The sequence below is a fragment of the Caretta caretta genome, chromosome 27 (assembly GCF_965140235.1).
Source record: "Caretta caretta isolate rCarCar2 chromosome 27, rCarCar1.hap1, whole genome shotgun sequence".
In the NCBI taxonomy this organism is placed as follows: Eukaryota; Metazoa; Chordata; order Testudines; family Cheloniidae; genus Caretta; species Caretta caretta.
The window spans coordinates 13,392,877-13,414,153 of record NC_134232.1 but is presented as its reverse complement, the minus strand read 5'-3'; the positions used below and the strand labels follow the sequence as shown (position 1 = coordinate 13,414,153).

The 21,277-nt window shown below is 50.8% G+C and overlaps 1 protein-coding gene across 3 annotated transcripts in view; it reads left to right on the top strand.

Annotated features, from left to right (window-relative positions):
* The first annotated feature begins 233 nt into the window (after positions 1-233).
* The window catches only part of MED24 (mediator complex subunit 24), a 35,454-nt gene continuing 14,410 nt past the window's right edge, over positions 234-21,277 (top strand). For 2 of the 3 annotated variants that reach the window (XM_048830139.2, XM_048830138.2), the window contains exons 1-14: positions 967-1,047; positions 1,655-1,793; positions 6,927-7,009; positions 7,584-7,622; positions 9,952-10,025; positions 12,196-12,419; positions 13,091-13,202; positions 13,994-14,144; positions 14,645-14,758; positions 16,090-16,137; positions 17,398-17,480; positions 17,778-17,864; positions 18,413-18,524; positions 19,307-19,449. In XM_048830139.2, coding sequence (XP_048686096.2) covers positions 1,664-1,793; positions 6,927-7,009; positions 7,584-7,622; positions 9,952-10,025; positions 12,196-12,419; positions 13,091-13,202; positions 13,994-14,144; positions 14,645-14,758; positions 16,090-16,137; positions 17,398-17,480; positions 17,778-17,864; positions 18,413-18,524; positions 19,307-19,449 — 1,400 coding nt within the window. In that variant the 5' untranslated portion in view covers positions 967-1,047; positions 1,655-1,663. Of the gene's footprint in view, positions 413-966; positions 1,048-1,654; positions 1,794-6,926; positions 7,010-7,583; positions 7,623-9,951; positions 10,026-12,195; positions 12,420-13,090; positions 13,203-13,993; positions 14,145-14,644; positions 14,759-16,089; positions 16,138-17,397; positions 17,481-17,777; positions 17,865-18,412; positions 18,525-19,306; positions 19,450-21,277 lie in introns of those variants that run through there. The other variant, XM_075123716.1, reaches the window with a different exon arrangement.

The window sequence follows — 21,277 nt, the reverse complement described above, 5'->3', positions numbered from 1 at the left end:
GCTAGATGGACCTTTGGTCTGACCCAGTGTTGCTGCTCTTATGTTCTCTGGCCTGCGTTACACAGATGGTCAGATTATGTATCACAATAGTCCCTTGTGGCCTTTGAATCGACGGATCTTGAAATTTGTGGTTGCTCGAGCGATTGCTTGCTTGGGGAAACTAATATGGAGGGAATTATTAAACATGTCGCATGTCTTTTAACCTGGTGTAGCAGTTGGAAATGAGGGGAGCCCAGCTGACCCCAATGCCCCACGTGCCCTGCCCAGAGCTCTGCCCAATGCCAGTGCCCAGCCGGTTGCTCGGGGGCTGTGGTTTGAAAACCACTGACTGGAGAAGAGACAACTCAGACTGGGAGTGGGTGCCAGCCTTCCTGGGTGTTTGGGAAGTGCCTGGCACCTGGCGCACACTACGGTAAATAACCGTAATTAACGATGCACGCTGAATCTTTCCCGGGGTGGGATGGGGGCGGGTCACAGCCCCTCTGGCTGCGGCACCCACCCCCAGGGATTCAACCCCATTTCTCCGCAAGCTGCCGGGGACCAGCACAAATGTCTGTTTATAGATTCCAGCTGGCGAAGGGGCACAAATAAATAACCCCACCAAATAACAGTAAAAAAAAAAAAATCCTACGATTGTCTATCGGCTGGAAAAGTTCACCGCCCCACCCCACCCAGGTCAGAGGGGCGGCCCGATGTCTCTGTCTCTGGGGGAGGGATCGCTCAGTGGTTTGAGCATTGGCCCGCTAAACCCAGGGTTGTGAGTTCAATCCTTGAGGGGGCCATTTGGGATCTGGGGCAAAAATTGGGGGTTGGTTGGTCCTGTTCTGAGCAGGGGGTTGGACTAGATGACCTCCTGAGGTCCCTTCCTACCCAGGTAGTCTATGATTCTAGGGCAGCCCGCTGCAAAAAACTACCACTCCCAGCAGCCTCCGCGGCGCGCGGCGCTCTTCCAGCCAATCAGCGGAGGGCTTGTTGGTGGGTGCCAAGATGGCGGAGCCCAGGGGCTGAAGGGGGTGATGTCTGGCGGCTGGTTGCGAGGGCTGGAAGGTGAGGGAGCCCCCCCCCCCCGTGTGTTTCTGGGTGGGGGGATGGGGGGGAAGAGACCCTGGGTGTGTTTCCGGGGGGGGCTTCCCCCTCCCCCATAAGCAAGTTAAAGGGGTGCTAATAGGAGATGGGGCTGCCCCACTGGGGGAGGTGGGGGGGGGCTTCACTCCTCCACCTCTAGCCACAGGAGCTGCCCCCTCCCAGAGCTGGGAGCAGAACCCAGGAGTCCTGGCTCCCACTCCCCTGCTGCAAACACTTGTCCCCCAGATCTGGGAGTGGGAAGGGAACCCAGGAGTCCTGCCCCCCAGCACCCTATGCTCCCTCCCAGTGTGACTAGAACCCAGGAGCCCGTGCTCCTGCTCTAACCGGTGGACGCTGCCGTTTCCCCCTTATCATGGGAATAGGGCCGCAGAGTCCTGGCTCCCAGCCTCCTGGGTGAACCAGGCTGCCCTGCCTCCTTCTGAGTAAATCTTTTATTAGGGAAATAAAAGGCATGCTTAATTTATAGCGCCCCCCTGGGGAGGTGTGTGGGTGAGCTAAATCTATGAGAGGAATGGGTGAGAAATGGTGTTGTGAACAAGCTGCTGTATCATCCGTCTCTCCCTTTCAGAACGGAAAGATGAAGGTTGTCAATCTAAAGCAGGCCATTCTCCAGGCCTGGAAAGAGCGGTGGAGTGATTACCAGTGGGCCATAAACATGAAGAAATTCTTCCCCAAAGGAGCCACCTGGGACATACTTAATTTGGCAGGTCAGGGTTTTGTTTTCTTTGACTGCTTGGGTGCACATGTCTGTCTGTGTTATGTGTTTGGTACAGAGTGAGACAAACATATGATCCGGAAAAGCAGACTGCTGCACTTGTATTATGTTTAGTGTTTCTGTGCTAGCGTGTAAACTTGCCCTACTTATCAGGGCTGAAAAACTCCCCAACAGTAAACTTTGGAATGAAGGCTCCTGCACTCGAAAGACTTATATACGAGTGGAGCCCTTCACTAGGGCTACTCGTGCTTAAAGCCAAGTATGTAAATCTTAGGATGAGTAGGGTACAAAGTATGATTATTGGCTGCAATAACTAGCTGAGGTATTACTGACACTGAGAGATGCAGGATGGTTTAGTGGATAGAGCACTACATTGGGACCCAAGAGATCTGGGTTCTCTTCCCAGCTGTGTTGCTGATTTGCTTGGAGACCTTGGGCATCAGTTTCCCCACATGTACCATGGGGATTATGATCCTTATCTCCCCTGTCAAGTGCTTAAAGATCTGAGGATACAAAGTGCTGTATAAGAACTAGGTATTTCTGTTGTTATAAGCATTCGGGATTATTGTTTATTAAAAAACTGAAAGCATTTTCCGACCCACAGATACCATCAGAATTTGTTTTTCTCATCCCAGTTCAAGAAGGTAGATTGACACAAATCCTGGTAAATGTTGGTACCTGCTGAGTATACGTAGGTAAAATAATTGCCAGGCTTTTATGCCAATTATGGTAACATGTTAGTTTTTCCTGGCTGTGGTGTGTGTTTGAAAGCCCTGCGTAAACGAACACAAATCACTTGTTCTTGAGTTGATGTAAAGGAGAGGTTTTCAAGGGAAATATTCCCCATTCAAACCAACATGGAGAACTGGACTGAACGTCCTAATTATGCTAGATGAGGGTTGGCTCTCCCATAACCTAAGATCATATCTTCCCCACATGCGATTCCATTCATCTGGGTCCATTTTCTGTTAAGTGAGGGGTGGGGAATTCTTTGTTTCACTTGTGAGATCCCATTTCTGTTCCTTTCAAAAGTTCTTTATTGGTGCATTAACATAGGGTTTACAGAATTTACCAGACACCTACTGGCCAGAGGAGTAAGGTCCCAGGGATGAGCGTGAAAAGTGCAGCTCAAACCTGCTGGGTAGAAGGAGGGTACTATAATGCTATGCCTGGACATTGCCTGAGAGTACCATTTTTGTAATCTCACCCTCTGGCTAGAGGGTAATTGCTAAATTTTGAAGCCTCACCTTGCCTGCTGGGATGGAAAAGAGTTCCGCTCTGCTTCTTTCTTCCTTTGCTTGCCCTTCAATTGCAAGCCTACTGTAAAGTGAGGTATCTCCTACTCTATCCAACCCCATCTCCTCAGCTGCTGCAGAGGGTATATTCTTCTGCTACAGTCGCTGTCCCTTGTGAGTAGCTCCATTTTCTGCTTCTTCTGTTAGCCATCTTGGGCAGCAGAAGAGTAAAATGTCCATGATTATTTTCACAGTTGTGAAACTGATTAGCGTTCTATTATTTTTGCTGTGCTGCTGCTTGGAAAAGCTCTGAGCAGCAGCAGCGGGACTGAGGCAGTCTGCAGGCTCAGGAAGACAACGCTGTATTTATATTTGGAGCGTGCTCTTTACAACTACAAGGATTAGAAAGATAGTGTTTTGAGAGCTGGAGAAATTTATAATTTAGTGCTCCCTGCCCCTAATTATAGAAAGCTCCCCATTCACCAGTGGTGAACAGATTTTGTTTTTAAAGCCCTGCATGATCTGATACTTGTCATACAAAAGAATTTACTGGGTACCACATGGAAGATCTGTGACTCTGAGTTCCCACTTATAACTCTCGTGTACTGCAAATCAGTTCCAAGATAAAAATCCTTCAGATATCATTGTGATAGGCTATGGCTAACCCCCATCCCCCTCAAGTTCTGAAAATTGTAACTTTAAAAATGCACCTATATTGAGAGACTAACCTGATGCATAGCTCAGCCACCCCCAGCAGCTGTGTATTCCTCCTCCCAGCCTTACGAACCTCTCTGCCTATTGTTTCCTGCCTTCGCTCCTTTGTCTGCGCTTTATCCTCTTCGATGATAATCTCTTTCAGGGCAGAGAGACTGCCTAGTTCTAGGCCTTTGCAGTGTTTAGCACCGTTTGGGCACTGTAGCTAATATTTTCAAACCCAGGTACCTAAAGTTAGGCTCCACGTCCAGATTTAGCCACGTAACCTCAGCTCTGTTGCGGCAGGGGGAATTGCAGCCGTTCAGAATTGTTGGCATATAGGGCACGTCCAGGTCGTTGCCTAAATCTGCATGCGGGAGCTTGACTTTAGGCTCCTGGAGTTGAAACTTTTGGCCCATATCAATTATAACAGAGTCTCTCTGTAGAAATGAGGCAGCACAGGTGAACCAGTGATTGCCCGTTATGAAGAGGCTAACCTGAGTGGTGTCGGTGGCAGGGGGATGGGAGGCAGTGGAAAGGCACTAGGTAGACTCTGGAGACTTTGTTTCTAGCCCCTGTTCTGTCACTGCTGTGCAGCCTTTGGCAAGTCTGTTCCCCTCTCTGTGTGTCTGTATTCCCTTCACCCACTGCCTGCCTTGTCTGTGTAGGGTAAGGACTGTCTCTTATGATGTGTCCGTAAAATGGGCCTTTGGTCTCAATTGCGTTTTCTAGCCGTGCTACCATAATACAAATAATGACAGGGTTTGCGGGAGTCCAGGGAGGACTTGTTTGTCACTTGGAATAGCTCTGATGATCCTCCTTGTTCATAATTTCGGACGAGGTGATTTCCTTTAAACCCACTGTGCATTAGCCCTAGAATGGTCCTTTTTAACGTTCAGATGCTGCTTTCAAATCCAAAAACCGAAGGAAAAAATCTGGTATCGAGATGCCAGAATAGCCCCAGTGCCTGGCGGAGCTGTAGTGATGCATACGTGATGGATCATGATGTCTTGCGTCATGCTCCCTGGTTATAGGATGACGGAAAGGGGAAAAGTTACCAAAAAAAAAAAAAGGGGGGGGGGAAGAAAACCTGGATTTGTGCTGGAAATGGCCCACCTTGATTATCATACACATTGTAAGGAGAGTTTCAGAGGAACAGCCGTGTTAGTCTGTATTCGCAAAAAGAAAAGGAGTACTTGTGGCACCTTAGAGACTAACCAATTTATTTGAGCATGAGCTTTCGTGAGCTACAGCTCACTTCATCAGATGTTATACCGTGGAAACTGCAGCAGACTTTATATACACACAGAGAATATGAAACAATACCTCCTCCCACCCCACTGTCCTGCTGGTAATAGCTTATCTAAAGTGATCAACAGGTGGGCCATTTCCAGCACAAATCCAGGTTTTCTCACCCTCCACCCCCCCACACAAATTCACTCTCCTGCTGGTGCTAGCCCATCCAAAGTGACAACTCTTTACATAATCAAGTCGGGCTATTTTCTGCATAGATCCAGGTTTTCTCACATCCCCCCCCCACCCCCATACACACACAAACTCACTCTCCTGCTGGTAATAGCTCATCTAAACTGACCACTCTCCAAGTTTAAATCCAAGTTAAGGTTCTACCCCCCCCCCCCCCAGATGTTCTGGTTTAACTTGGATTTAAACTTGGAGAGTGGTCAGTTTAGATGAGCTATTACCAGCAGGAGAGTGAGTTTGTGTGTGTATGGGGGTGGGGGGGGATGTGAGAAAACCTGGATCTATGCAGGAAATAGCCCGACTTGATTATGTAAAGAGTTGTCACTTTGGATGGGCTAGCACCAGCAGGAGAGTGAATTTGTGTGGGGGGGTGGAGGGTGAGAAAACCTGGATTTGTGCTGGAAATGGCCCACCTGTTGATCACTTTAGATAAGCTATTACCAGCAGGACAGTGGGGTGGGAGGAGGTATTGTTTCATATTCTCTGTGTGTATATAAAGTCTGCTGCAGTTTCCACGGTATAACATCTGATGAAGTGAGCTGTAGCTCACGAAAGCTCATGCTCAAATAAATTGGTTAGTCTCTAAGGTGCCACAAGTACTCCTTTTCTTTTTGTAAGGAGAGTGATCACTTTAGATAAAGCTATTACCAGCAGGAGAGTGGGGTGGGGGGAGAGAAAACCTTTTGAAGTGATAAACACCCATTTTTTTCATGGTCTGTGTGTATAAAAACATCCTCACTGCATTTTCCACTTTTATGCATCCGATGAAGTGAGCTGTAGCTCACGAAAGCTTATGCTCAGATAAATTGGTTAGTCTCTAAGGTGCCACAAGTCCTCCTTTTCATTAGAATTCTCCCTCTCTGGTGAGCAGAAAGATGCATTTAGTTTCCGAGTGTCCATAATTGCTGAGCAAGCTCTAGGATGTATCTTGCAGCCAACAATTCTGATTCAGTGCTTGTGATTTATTATTGTCTGGGGATTCAGACTGGTGCATTATTTTTGAGCGGTTGCCCTCCAAGAAAGTGAGGGATGCACTTATTCAGTGATTCCCAAATGGCAGTTTCCACCTCCAGCATCTGGGTGCCTCAGACTAATTAAAACAAAGGCTGCAAAATATGGATCTGTCTTTGTGAGACAGCCTCCGTGATCTGCTGCAGTAGTGCAAATGGGCAGTTTAAAAGCTTGACTGAACAGATAGGACATGCACTGCACTCATGAGCTGCCAAACTCAAGCTCTGGCAGATTGCCAGGGGAAGCGGGCACCCAAAGTGCATGGGCATTCTCAGCAGAGGGGCCATTCGCTAGGCCTGGAGAGTTCAGGAACCAACAGCAAAAGCTGCCCAGTTGTGGCAGCATCCAAGAGATGTGTGTGAGCGGAGGTTTTCTCCCAGATCACTGGGCCCCAGTAAGTTGGAAGAGGGGTAATGCACATTGATAACAGCAACTTTCAGACAGTGGAGTCTATTTTGGCCCAAGATTGTCTGCAAGAGCTGAGTTAGCGGCAGGATACTTTATGCTTCCTAAGTTATTTATTGTCCTCTGCTACTGGGAATTGACAGTTGTAGGGTTCATTTATTTTAAAGACGGCATCATGCTAAATCTTTGGGATCAGCAATGTTTTCTTTGTCTCCCTTCCTGCTTGTGGGATGTGCCCACAATGAGAGATTATGTGTTAGCTGAACTAAAATCTCCGGCCTTTCTTGTTTTAATTGCAGAAGCTCTCCTTGAACAGGCCATGATTGGCCCATCACCCAACCCACTGATCTTGTCCTACCTGAAATATGCAATCAGTTCCCAGGTAACAACCTCGGTAGCACTTCTCCTTTTCAAAGTGTATTACAGACACTGATGAATTAACCTTCTCAACCCCGAGTTAGGGGACTTGTTGCTCCTGGAAAACCAAGTTTCAGAAGCAAAGTGACTTGTCTAGATCCACAGAGGGACTCAGTGGGACAGCCAGGATTAGAATGCAGAATTTCTTGTCTCCCAGTGCGGCACTCGATCATGCTTCTCTCCTCTGCAAGGAGATAGTGGCGGAGTGTCCCTCTGATCAGTACGTGCCAAAGCAATAAAGCTTCTGATGGTGACCTGTGCATACAGGCGGGCATAGAGATCCCTTGCCCTTTAGACAGTTCCTCAGCTGCCAGACACTCTTGCTTTCCTTAGCTTGTTATTTAAAATTGTAGTTTAATGTGAAGTTTGTGTAAAGCACCTAAAAATGTCTGTTTAAATTTGTGCTGGGTCACTGCCAAAGCCCCTTTTTAAGAGACAAGTAGCACAGCTGTAAAATGACCTCATTATTCCTTGGCAACAGCAATTGCATTTTAAAATGTTAGCTAATAACTTTCTTGCTCTCTTTTTTTTGTTCCTAGATGGTGTCTTATTCCACCGTCCTGACGGCCATCAGTAAGGTAGATCTTGACGGATGCCGTCTTTCATTTTACCTACAATCTATGCATCCATTTCTGTCCCACTGACTCCTGCCAGATATAGGTCAAGCGGAAAATGGCATCCTTTGCTGAGTCAGCAATGATCAGATGGCACAAACCAAAGAGATTGTTTCTGTGTCCCTGCTATGTTGAACAGGCTGTTCACCATCAGTGGAAAGAGATCACTTGCCTTTCCTTTGGGAAACTGCGCGCAGTTCCTTGCGAGGCAGGTTGAAAGGCCTAATCCATCTAACGTGTGCACGACACATTTAAAACCACATGCTGGCACATCCTTTTCACAGCATCGACAGCTCCAGCCGTGGTGGGGGAATCCAGGGGTTAATACTTAAAACCAGCAACACTGGGATGTAGCGCTGCCAGTTAATGCAGTGTCGTGCCAGAGACTAGTGTTTTTTCTCCTTGACGGGAGCAGTGTTAACATCTTAGCCAGTGTAACTTGTATTAAATGTCCCAGGAGCTGAGGTTACACGTGAAGGGTCAGTTTCACAAGTAGTCAGCACCCAACAGCTCCCACTCTTCATTGAGGGTAGGTCCATCACCGGCTATTAGCCAGGATGGTCATGGATGCAACCCCATACTCTAGGTGTCCCTAGCCTCTGACTGCCCGAAGCTGGGAGTGGACGACAGGGGACGGATCACACAATAATTGCCCTGTTCTGTTCATTCCCTCTGGGGCACCTGGCATTGGCCACTGTCGGAAGACAGGATACTGGGCTAGCCGGACCTTTGGTCTGACCCAGACTGGCTTTTCTTGCTGGGCAATGAACCATTCTGAAAATCTGCCCATAGAGACGTTGTGTTTTAGTGACAGAGGGAAATGCACTCCCAGGACAGGGTGCTATGGGTTAAAAGTGGTTCATGTGAAAGATTGCTAGTGTCCTGCTAGAATAAGTTACCTTATCAGTGTTCCTCAACCTTTTCAAGTGGGGAGTCCTTGTTCTCAGTCAGGTATTTTTCACAACCCCTTATGTTCCCTATAGAAATAAAGGGAATAAAGGATCGATGACGATAATGCTTTAATATTTATTTGTGTATGTGAGAGTCGAGAGGTTGACAGAGATCACGTGAAGGGTAAGAGCATGCGGGCTGTGGGGGAGTGAGATTTTCTTTGCTTTAGATTGTAATAAAACTTCCAACCCTTGGTAGCCCCCTGACTGCCTTTCATGATCCCCTCCCAGCAGGTCGCGACCCACCAGTTGAGAAGCATTGACCTAGAATCATAGAAATGTAGGACTAGAAAGATCTTGATGGGTCATTGAGTCCAGGCCCCTGTACTGAGGCAGGACTAGGTATTATCTAGACCATCCCTGGCGGGCACTTGTCTAACCCAGTGATACTCAGACTGAGGCTCGTAAACTGCAAGTGGCTATTTAAAGTGTCTCCTGCAGCTCTTTGCAGCACGTGATATTAAAACCCTGTGTGATTTAATTATTAACCACTCAGGAGGCTTTTACGATGTTGTTAACCAATTAAGTTATCAACTTGCACTAAGTTATTAACGTATTTGCTATGAAAATTATATCGATCAATATTTCCCCTTGTCGCACTGTTTACATCTGAGTGGTGCTGTAGTAAATGAGACAGTGAATTCACATGATTGTGGCTCTTCTGGGTAATGTTGGTCGCTAATTTGGCTCCTGAACCACTGAGCTCTGAGTATCGCTGCTCTAAGCTGTTTTTAAAAATCTCCTCTGATGGAGATTCCACAACCTCCCGAAGTAATTTGTTCCAGGGCTTCAGCACCCTGACAGGAAGTTTTTCCTAATGTCCAACCTAAACCTCCCTTGCTGCAATTTAAGCCCAGTACTTCTTGTCCTGTCCTCAGTGGAGAAGAACAATTTATCACCCTCCTTTTTATAACACCCTTTTACGTACTTGAAAACTGTTATCATGTCCCCCTTCAGTCTTTGCTTCTCCAGACTAAACAAACCCATTTATTTCATTCTTTCATCGTAGGTCCTGTTTTCTAGACCTTTAATCATTTTTTCTTGCTCGCCTCTGGACTTCCTCCAATTTGTCCACATCTTTCTTGAAGCATGGTGCCCAGAACTGTCTTATCGGTGCTGAGTAGAGTGGTAGAATTACTTTGTGTCTTGCCTACAACATTCCTATTAATACAGCCTTCATTTCTGAGTAGCTGTTGGCCTAGCTGCCAATACAAACTCTTGGCAGGGAGCCCTGTCCTATCCTAGAGTGGGTCACAGACTGTCTTTTAATGTTTCTTTTTAAAAACTGAGATCTATATTCAACGCTTCTGATTTTAAAATCCCCTTGTATTCCTGTATTGTAGTTCGATGACTTCTCCCGAGATCTCTGCGTCCAGTCCCTGCTGGAGATCATGGATATGTTTTGTGATCGGCTCAGGTATTGGGCTGCTGTTGTGTTACATTGTGCTCTCTTCTGAAGGGTTGCGTGATGATGCTGTGGGAGGAGTTGCTCTAATGCCCCTGAAAGGCAAAGATCGATAACACTGATGAGCCAGCAGTAGTGGATACGTGGGACAGCGGTTCCCAAACTGTGGGTCGCACCTCCAGATGGGGTCGTGCCATCAGCCAGTAGGGTCGCAGTGATCCCTTAGTGTATGGAGGATGACACTTGGGGCTTGTCTACACTACATTGCTGTCCGCCAATCCGGGGTGTAGACAAGCCCTTGGTGACCTCCCATGTATGATGCATGGAGGACACCATTTTGCTCTACAAAGTAGCATCCTTTGCACCGTATGACCTCACACGCACCATATGTAAGAGGTCACGCTGCATGGAGGATGCCATTTTATAGAGCAAAATGGCATCATCCGTGCAACGGGGTCTCACCTATGGTGTGTGCGAGGTCGCGCTGTGCAGAGATGCCGTTTTGCTCTTGAAAATGACATCGTCCTGCTGTCTGGGGTCCCAGGAGGAAATGGTTTGTTACAATGAGGTCATGCCGAACAAAAGTTTGGCAACCCCTGATGTAGGAGCTGGGCAGGTCACTTCCCTCAGCTCTGCCTGTGCACCTTGACTGACAGCCCTCCTGCTAGTCAGGTCTTGGACGCCCCACACAGCTGCGCTAAACACAGGGAATATAGGAATTGCCAGAGTGGCTCAAACCAGTGGCTCGCCCAGGCCAGGGTCCTATTGCTGCTCATGGCCAGTGCCTGCTTTATAGGAAGGTACAAGAAACCCTGCATCTGGCATTATGGAGTAACCTGCCTCCACGGAAAGATATCTTCCTGACCCCCAGTAGTTGGTAGGCTTAAACCCATACATTTGAGGGATTATATCCCTGCTAATGCATCCCAGTCCTCATCTGCGGCACCTCCTGCTCCACGGTCCTGGGCCGTGTACACCCAGCACTGCCAATGCACCTCATTGTTGCAGCCGTTGCTACTTCTGTTTCTGGACACACCTGGCCATTCTTGCAGCCTTGAGTGTTTGCCCTGGTGCTAGTCAGCAGGCGTTTGCCACAACGCTGCTGAGGCTATGTCCAGAGAGCGAGCGAGGGGCTGATGTTCTGTTGATGATTTGGGGCATTAAACAGTTTCTCAAAAACCCGGAATGCTTGTAGTTTACCTTAAAACCCAGCTAAACCTGTTTAAAGGCATCAATGATATTGCTGAGCGTAGCGTATGCCGGGGAGTGAATAGATGGGGTAGAAAGGCGGAAATAGCTGCTCTTCTATTTCCTGAAGCAGAATTGCAACAATTAATATTAATTTGTCACCAAGTGTTGGCAAGGAGCTGCTGCTGGCCAAATGCAAAGCTGGCTGCGTCATCCAGTCCTTGGTTAATTTGATCCTCCATTTAATTAGATCCAAACTTCTGGAACCAAATGATTTGTGCTCCAGAAGGAGAACTCCCACCCCGTAGTGTGTCGATCAATGCTGATCACTTTTTGCAAGATAATTCAATTGCGGGCTTAGAAAAGTATATCCCTTTAATTAGAAGACCAGAGAAGCCAGGAAGACCCCGTGATGGTGAGATTTTTCAACCACACTGGAGGTTATAAGTGTGACGAAGTGCTTTGTGTGAGTTGAGGAGGGAAAAACGTCAACAGGTGGATGAAATTCAGCCACATGTTTCAGCCAATGTGAATAGGGGGAAGGATGGTCCAGTGGTTAAGGTGCAGGGCTGAGACTTGAGACGTTTGGGTTCAATTCCCCAGCTCTCTGTGTGACCTTGAGCATCTCCCTTTGGGTGTGTATACGCTAGAAACGCTGCAGCCGTGCTGCTTTGTCACTGTAGCGCGGACACTTCCTACAGCAACGGAAGGGGTTCTTCCCTCACTACGGTAGATCCAACTCTCCAAGAGGAGGTAGCTAGGTTGACGGATGAATTCATCCATGGACCTAGCCGTGTCTACACCAGAGCTCAGGTCACTGTAACTACGTTGCATAGGGCGTGGTTTTTTCACAGCCCTGCCTGATGTAGTTAGGTGTAGGATTGTTAGGTGTTTGGATGCTGTGGTGGTGGGGGAGCCTGGCTAGCTGGAATGAGGGGAAGGTCCCATAATGAGACATTCAAACCTAATCTTTTCTTCTGCCCCCCTCTCTCAGCTGCCATGGCAAAGCAGAGGAGTGCATTGGCTTGTGCCGGGCCCTGATGAGCGCCCTCAACTGGATGCTGCGCTGTGCAGCCTTCTATACGGAGAAGTTCAAAGAGATGCTAGACCAGGCGGCTGCTGAGAACCAGCTGAAGATGTGCCTGGAGCGGCTGGAGAAGATCCTGGGTAGCACCAAAAACCGGGCCCTGATTCACATCGGCAAGCTGGAGGAGACGTGTATGTCGCTGGGCCACTCCGTCCGTCCCACCCTCTCACCTTGGCTCGTCTTGCTGGTGGCTCTGCCATGGTCAAACCTGAACGTCTGAGCTTTCCTCCCATTCTCTCTCGCTGCCATCCTCTCCATCACCTGGGAGATCGTCTTTGACTCCTCCTCTCCTTCATCCCGCTCAGCCAAGCCGTGCCATCACTGCTTCCCCCTCCCGTAGCCTTCTCTTTGTCCCTGCTGCTCCAACCCCAGTTCCTCTGCTGTCTCAATCGCTGTAGCCACCTGCTCCCTGACATGACATACGCGCTGCCTGCCCTCCAGTCCCCGCTGCCCTGGAGGAGGAGTCCGCGGGAGCTAATGGCTGCTGCGGACTCGCTCCTTTGCGGTATGACTTTCCCCAGCATACCTGGAGAGGGCGCTGTGCAAAGCCGAGGTGTATCCCAGAGCAGCTCTGTGGCAGCACAGATCTCGGCTGGGATTTCCTCCGGCGCCTGTGTGAGTCAGGTACCTCATTCCCACTGAAATCCAATGGGATATGGCTGCCTACTCCCTTGGGCTCCTAGGCAAATCCCAGCCCTCGTCAGGACCTCTCAGCTGTACAGACCTACTGGGACTCTCATATCCTCCCTGGGATCCCTACGTTGAAAATCTTGCCTTCCACCCCCCTCCCCTTTCCTTCTAGCTTCGTGGAGCACCATAGAGCAGTCGCTGATCAAACTGGGGGAGAATCTGAGCAGCCTCAGTAACCTGCAGCTGCACAGCCAGGCGGACGAGTGCATCTCCCTCATCAAGAGGTAGCCCCTCTGCCTTGCCTTCTGTGCGCTTGGGGTTACGAGTTGGCGGGGGGTCCGTGCACCTGCTCTGCCTGTCGGCTGGGACAGCTGGGGCAGTCATGGGAGCAGCACTGGGGGACGAGTGGGTGGGTCACGTTGGCACAGCCCAGGCGGGCTCACTGCTGAGGCCTGTGGACTCTGCACTCACCCTTGGATGGGTCCCGGTTCCTCTGCTGGTGGCCAGAGAGCCTCATATGCCTTCCAGGCATCTCCTCTGCCCGTTGTGCAGCCTGGCCTGCCCCTCTGTGCCTCTGTTGGGAGCTGGCCTGGGGAGGGAGGATGCAGGGCTAGGTGGAACTCCATTGCGTCCCAGGCTGGAAGCGCCCCTCATGATACCCCCTCAGCAGCCTCTCCCCTTTAACTCTCTGGCCTTGTCTACATGGGAACATGACCAGAATAGCGATTCTGGAATAACACCCATGTGGACTCTGTTCTGTACTAAGAGTGTCCATGCAGGGAACTATTCCGGAATAGCCAGAGGCTTTAAATTCACACCTGACCTTATTCTGGACTCGCTTCTCCATGTGGACAAGCCCTAGGACTGCCCAGAGCCCAGGGTGTTAAACACCAGTGACCAAAAGTTCGTCTGTCAAACCAGAGAAGAGTCTAAGGGCCGTCGCCCATCCTGACCCAGACGTGGAAGCAGCGTAGGGGAGGGTTGAAACCCAATGACCTTCAGCTCTGGCGGGTGTAGGGTCTCCGCCACCATCACTTGAGCCCCCTGCCCGATTACCACTGTTCTTCTTTTGCAGCATACCCACCATGCTCTCGGCCCACTCCGAGCAGCTGAACAAAACCGGCTTCCCCACCGTGCATGCCGTGGTGCTGCTGGAAGGAACCATGAACCTCACAGGAGAGACCCAGCCTCTCGTGGAACAGCTGATGATGGTGAAGCGGATGCAGGTACAGTGAAGGAGCAGCAGCTTGTTTTCTCACTGTCCTGGGTGAATCCTGACTCAGAGAGGCAGTGTGGCCTAGTGGGACTGGAAGCCGGGCCTCCTGAGCTCTAATCCCGGCTGTGGCGCTGAATCTGTCTGGCCTTGGCAGGTCACTTCTCGTCTTGGTGTCTGGCTTGCACAGAGGGGGTGAGGCCGAGGCTGGCCCCTGATCTCGCAAGAAATGTAGGGAAGTATGACTCCCTCCAAATCCAGTTGTGTGTCACCCGCATTAATGCCAGGTGGGTCTCTGCCCCACCCTTCTGGCTGGTCCGTGTAGGAGGTTTAGGAGTCTGCTTTTGCCTGTGGAGAATGGGGTTACTCCTCAAGTGGCAGACACACCTGCTTTTAAATCAAGAGGCTCACAGTTCGATCCCCTCTGACGACCCATGCAGTAGGGTGCGTGTGTGGAGGGGGTGGCATACACTGGACTCTCTGGGTCTGAGATCTGTTCCATCCCACTTGTAGCGCATTCCCTCACCGCTTTTTGTGCTGGAGATCTGGAAAGCCTGCTTTGTGGGCCTGATCGAGTCTCCAGAGGGGACGGAGGAGCTGAAATGGACGGCCTTCACCTTCCTTAAGGTAACCCCTTGTCCTGCATCCTGCCCCAGCCGACAGCCCGGAGTCTGTCGCTGCCTGGCTCCCCCAGGACCTGCTGAGCACCAAAACCTGGCCGAGCAATTACCTCTCCTCTCCCACGGCGTCCCCCCACACCTGGGGACCCTTTTCATGCCCCAGCTGTACAGAGCATGTTAAACTGCAGGCTCGGAGGCTGAGCCTGCAGGCAGCATCCGTTTACACGAGCCACCAAACATTGATTTGTCAGGCTTATTTTAGTTTAGCAAAACAGCTTTCGTGTCACTTTGTTTCTGGCTGTGGAGCGCGGTTGGTCTTGGCTTAATGGAGAACCTGCGCCCTTGTGGGATATGACATTGGCTTGACTTTATCCAGCTGTATGCAGAGAGGCCCTGATCTTATTTGTCAGCCAAGAGCTGGCTCAGCAACGGAGAGATGATCCCAAGGTTCAGATCTCAGTAGGTTCTCTGCCTCCTTCCCCCCCATGCGTCACGCCTTTTTCCTTGGAGCTTTTGGTCCCGGTGTACAATGTGGGGATGGTGGTTAAAGCACAGGGTTGAGAGCCAGGAGACCTGTGTTCTGTTCTTAGCACTGCCATGTTGCTTTGGCCATGTCCGCCTCAGTTTCCCCATCTGTAAAGCAGGGGTGATAGCCTTGCAGAATGCTTTATAAATGCTAAGTGACTGTCTGATTTCGATTAGAGGGGGAATAAGTGTTGTGTTAAGACCCTGGTGCTGTTCCTTTTTCACATTCTTCCTTTGTCCTTGGCAGACTGAAAGGTTATGTGTTTAGCGTCTTTCTTTCCCCTCTCCCCAATGTAAACAGCAGCCTATGGCCCTGGATCCCCTGTCCCAGCTCTTGTCCGCTTTTTGTATTAAAAAAAAAAAAAAGGACGGTGGACGGGAACTGACCCCAGAACAAGCTCAACACATTCCAACTTCGTATTCCTCCATCTCATCCCCAGTAATCTCCGCTGGGACTGACAGGTGTGAAGGGAATCAGGGACCTAATGGAAATGAACAGACACTCCTGCTTCAGCTCTGAGAGATGGGTTAGGAAGAAACTGTGACACTTCCCTTCTGTGTGGGTGATTCCATAAATGTCCACGAGGGGGCTTTCCTCCCACCTTCCTCGGGAACAGATGGTCCCAGGGCATTGACTAGATGGGTCGCTGGTGCAGTTCTGTGGGGCAGCTCTTAGGGGTGTTTCCTCTAGGGCTGGTGTCTTGTGCCATGATGCCTGGGTGCGAGCCACGTATCGTGCTGCATGAGCCTGAGTCTCTGCACCCAGGATCTCTTGGGCTAGATCTGAATGTTTTAAAAAACTGTTTCTTTCAGATCCCTCAGGTTCTGGTTAAACTAAAGAAATATCCCCAGGGAGAGAAGGTGAGTTGCTGTGACTGTTGGTATTTAGTGTTGATCATTTACAGTGCATGTGTGTGTGTACACACAATACACACACACACAGAGATCATGTTTGTAAAGGAGGTGCCCAGGGACCAGATGAGATGGAGGCTCTGTTGTGCTAGGCACTGAACAATCCCAGAGTAGCAGACAATCACTTCCCCAAAGAGTTTACGGTCTAATAGCCTGGGAGGTCACATGCTTTGTAACTTGTGTCGTCTGAACTTGTACACACCAGGGGCTCCTTGCATCCCTCTTGCCACCCTCCTACCTCCCTCTGTTTCAGGGACTCTCTGAAACTCTGCCCGGGGTTGTATGTGCCTCTCATACCAGGGTGGTCCTTCCCCCCGTAGCAGGGGCTCTGTGTAACCCCACCCCACAGCCAGTTTGGGGCTCTGTTGTACTAGACAAATATAGACCTTGCTCCCTCAGAGACATAGGCCCGTGCTCAGCTTTGCACCAGGAACGATCTGATTGGTCAGCAGGTCCCCTCGTGTCCGTAACCATAAGCATGTGTGTAGGTCTCGGCAACATCGGGGCCATGCGGCCAAGGGCACTGCCTGCCCCAAGGAGCTTACAGTCTAAAAGATGAGACATAACCGGGGGAGGAGACAAACTCCTGGCCTCAAGGGTGTGATGGGAGGATGGGGTACCACTGTGATAGCTGGTCTAGGCTGAAACCCCTTGGGGGAAGGTTTATAGCCAGAGGTCACAAGTCATCCCTGCTTGGCTGCTCTTATCATTTACCACAGTGCTCTTTTGCTATCTCTGTGGGTGATTTTGTTTTGAGGGCTGGGAACTCCACAGTAAAACACCAACCCAACCCATTTCTAAGGATCTCCTCCCTCTCCTTGCTGAGCAGTGGATGTCAGCTTGTAATGCATGAGCGGAGGTTGGGGCCTGACTTTCATGGCAAGTGTCTGGCGCTCCTGTTGCTGCTGAGGGTTGTGTTCCTGCCGTGCTGTGACTTCAGTGGAAGGCGGCACCTCTGAACATCAGATTCTGGCCGCCCAGCTTTCCCTGTGTCCCAGAAGCACCACAGGATAATCCATCCCTTTGCTAACGTCACACTGACCAGCCAACACTCTGTTGGTCCACCAGGTGAAGCTGTGCAGAGTTATTCAGCTGATGGGGCAAAATCAAGCCCAAGTTTCTAAGTGGCTTTGTTGCTTCAGCTGAAAGAATCTCTTGTACCTTGTGAAGCGAGGTCTGATCGAGCTCTTGCCTCTTGTGTGGCTGCAGGATTTCACTGAGGATGTGAATTGTGCCTTTGAGTTCCTGCTGAAACTCACCCCTTTGCTGGACAAAGCTGATCAGCGATGCAAGTAAGTGCTTCTCCCTCCCGTGTCTGCGCCTGATCTCGGAGCACCCAGGGGAAAGGGCCTAAGCATGTGGAAGGGCACGGCTGTTGTATGCCATGTGCGGGGTCTTTCCTCCTCCTCGCTGCTGTGGGAATGACTGGATTCTGTTGAAAACCATTGGGCTGCGTGCAGAACCATGGGGACAGCGTGTCTCTCATGCCGGAGGAGCCCCACAGCCCCGAATGGGTAAACTGGCCTGTGTCCTGGGTTTAATATCTAGTAGAAAACTTGTGCTCTTAGCTCCATCTCTCTCAATTCCAGCTGTGACTGTACCAGTCTGCTCCTGCAGGAGTGTAGCAAACAGGGACTGCTGTCTGAGGCCAACATGACCAACCTGGTCGCCAAACGGTAGGCCCCCAGCTCTGCCGCTTTGGGAGTTCCCCTGTGAAATTCCTGCACATTGATAGCAGCTGGGTCTTGCTGCCATCCCTTTCCCTGGGGAATCACTGGGTTCTGGGGGCTCTGGGTGTCTTTATTCCACTATGAGGAAGTTAACGGGACAGTTTGGATCTAACCAGACGTCAAAACCCTAAAGGAAGAGTCAGTCAGAGGCGGGGGCTAAAAGACCCTAGGTGTGTCAGCCGGAAGAGAAAGGCCTTTGCTGGTCTCTGCTGAGCACACTATGGGGACTGGGAGGGAAGGGGGCCTTGTCAGCCCAGGGAACTGCCTCCTCGGCTCAGATCTGCTGCTCTGGCTGGCCACAGGCTCCCTATGTGGGGAGGGGCGTGGGTGCTGGATTCCCGCGGGCTGTATTAACCCTGTCCCGCTTGGTGTAGATGGCACACTTTGGTGAAGGGAGTGGGGGATCGCAGACCCAAAGGACATTGTTTGGAAAGCAGGGGAAAGAGGGGGCCCCTCCTCTCTGATTCCCTCATCTCCGTGCATATCTCCCCCAGGACGGCCGACCGGGAGCACGCGCCACGCTTGAAATCGGCAGAGAATGCCAACATCCAGCCCAACCCGGGGCTCATCCTGAGAGCCGAGCCCACTGTCACCAACATCCTCAAGGTAACTTCCCCAGTGCTCCTCGCTCCTGTCCCAGACCGCTGTGGACACCTGGGACCCTTGATCGCTTGTGAGCGGCTGTAATGCTCCAGTTTCTCTCCCAGTGCTGGGAGAAAGGCGGCACCTCTAGTCAGCCTTGCAGGCAGGCTCACTGCGGGCAGCTGGCAGCCAGCAGCCCTGTGTCGCGCCATTGGGATCGACGGGTGTCCTGTTCTGCTGTAGTGGCTGTAAGAGTCAGAGGGGCTGTTCCCCATGCCAAGCCACCCCTTTAGCCACACCTGGAAGCGGTGACCTTATCCAGCATATTCAAGCACTTGGGCTGTAACAGCATGACTCAGGCCTCTGCAGGCAGAGAGCTCTGTGTACGTCCTGCTCCCAACTCCTTTCTCTCTGGATAATGCACACAGAGCTCACGCAGGCGGATGCAGTCTTTCCCTGCATTGTTAGGGCCGCCCCGCTCCCCAGCTTCTGAATCAGCAAGTACATTTTGTCCCACAGGTCCCACTTGAGCCGCAACCGGTGGTGGATTATGGGTAATGACAGCTCTCCTTGGGTGGTGGCTGAGCAACGCTAGAGCGCCGTCTGGCAGGGCTTATCCCTCTGGGGAGACGGGATCTCTTGTTTTCTCATGTAGACCAGAACCACGGGGCTTCTGATGAGGACTGACTTGCATATGGCGTTACCGACAGCCAATCGGAGAGCTCCAGTCATGCCCAGATTTCTACAGCCGCTTTATAACACTGTTTAAAACTGCTTTGTTCCCCGGCCCCCCGTTTTTTCACTAGACCATGGATGCAGATCACTCCAAATCCCCAGAGGGGCTACTAGGCGTCTTGGGCCACATGCTGTCTGGGAAGAGCCTGGATCTGCTGTTGGCAGCTGCAGCAGCGACGGGGAAGCTGAAATCTTTTGCTCGGAAGTTCATCAAGTGAGTGACTCCAGAGAGATTGTCTGTGCTGGGTTATCGCTGGGCGCGGGGTGTCATGTCAGCTGTGTCACCTGTTTGTGCCTCAGACCTCCCACCTCTGAGCAAAACGAGGGAAGCAGGTGGCCGCAAACATCCAGGAGATATAACGAGGCTGGATCAATCTGTATTTTGTGTCCTCTCATGCTATGGGTGCAGCAACGCAGCCGGCTTTGGTCACGCATCTGCCTCGGCTGGCAGTGGGAGCTGTACAGCAAAGCCCCCTGTGGTGCTTTGAGAACGTGTCTTTAATCAGTGCTTTTCAGCAATCTCGGGATAGGTCTGCAGATGTTCAGAGCTCAGATCGTTATGCGGGGGGGTTTGTTAGCCTCTTGTGCTGGAAACATACCACCCAGGCACAAAATCCACCTGCCCCAGCCATGATATCGCAAACAAACAGCCCTGCTACTCTGCTTGCTCGCTAAAATCCCTCGCTGTCCCCAGGCGGGCAGGGGAAAAGCTGCGGTGTTGGATGGTGCATTAAAAATAAGTAGCTAGAATTGTGAGGTTGAACTCGTGTACTCTAAAACCAGCTGATGTGGGAGTGCACATGGTAAGCCAACTTGAGGCAGCCGGGCCCAGTGGACAGGGCATACACTTGGAGTCAGGACTTCTGGGTTCTATTCCCAGCTTTGCTGTGGACTTGCTGTGCAACTTTGGGCAAGTCCTTTCCCCTCTCTGTGCCTCAGTTTCCCCTCCATTCCTTAGGTTATGTCTACATTACAAAATTCTGCCAGAGTAGCTATGTCAGTCAGGGATGTGATCCCTGACCCACCTCGCTGTGCCAACAGGAGCCCCTAGTGTAGATGCAGCTAAACTGACAACGCTGCACTTTTACCGATTATCGCCTGTTTTGTTTGCGTGGGGCACTTTTACTGTACCAGGAAAGTGCAGCTTTAGCTGCGTCCACGCTAGCCGTGCGTTCTTGAGATTTATATACTGGTGTTCCTGTAGCAGCAAAGCGCTCCTAATGTAGACGGGCTTAGTCTATTTAGATTGTGAGCTCTGGGGCAGAGGAATACCTCTCACTTGTTTTCTGTGCAGCACCCAGCATAATCCGAACTGGGGTGTCCAAGCACTGGGGTAATATAAATAAGCAGGACCTTTTCCTATTTTGACACGTTAAAGCCCTGCCTGTCAGCTGGAATCATTCTTGGGAATTGTTATTATAGTCAGACCAGTCTTGGGCAGAACCCAGGCTTGGGGTTTGGAGTCATTTTTATTTTGCACACATTCAAATCTTCAAACCACTAAAGCATATGAAAAGAGAGTGCGAACCAAACAGCCAGTGCAGCTGGGGTCTGGTAGTGGGTCGGGTTGATGTGGTGCTGGCTTCTTAGAACAGGTGTGCGTGTGTTAATGTACAGGGTGCCATCTCCTGGGTTAGCCTGAATCCCCCCTGTTCGGTGCACCCATGTCAGATGTGGCAGATGCTGTTACTCTGCTAGGATTGATGGATGGAGCAGTAGCGGCTAGAGGCCAAGATCAGGTTGGCTGGGGCCTCTAACCCTAACCCTAACAGCAGGGACTCCCAGGCTAACCAGACCAGGCAATGGGTGGGGGAGAGCAAGGGTCATTCCCATTTTACCCTGGGCAATGGAAGCCCAGAGGGGACATGTCATTGAGCTGGGAACTGAACCCAGGCCTACAGAGTCCCAGCCCCGCGTCTGGTCTCCTTCCCCTTCCATCTTCAGACGGGGCCTGCGCCATGGAGCCAGCAGAGAAAGGAGCCGATGGGAACTGGGAGGCTGGCCCCGGTTGGGGAGAGGGTCCAAGCTGGGCCTGAGCTGCT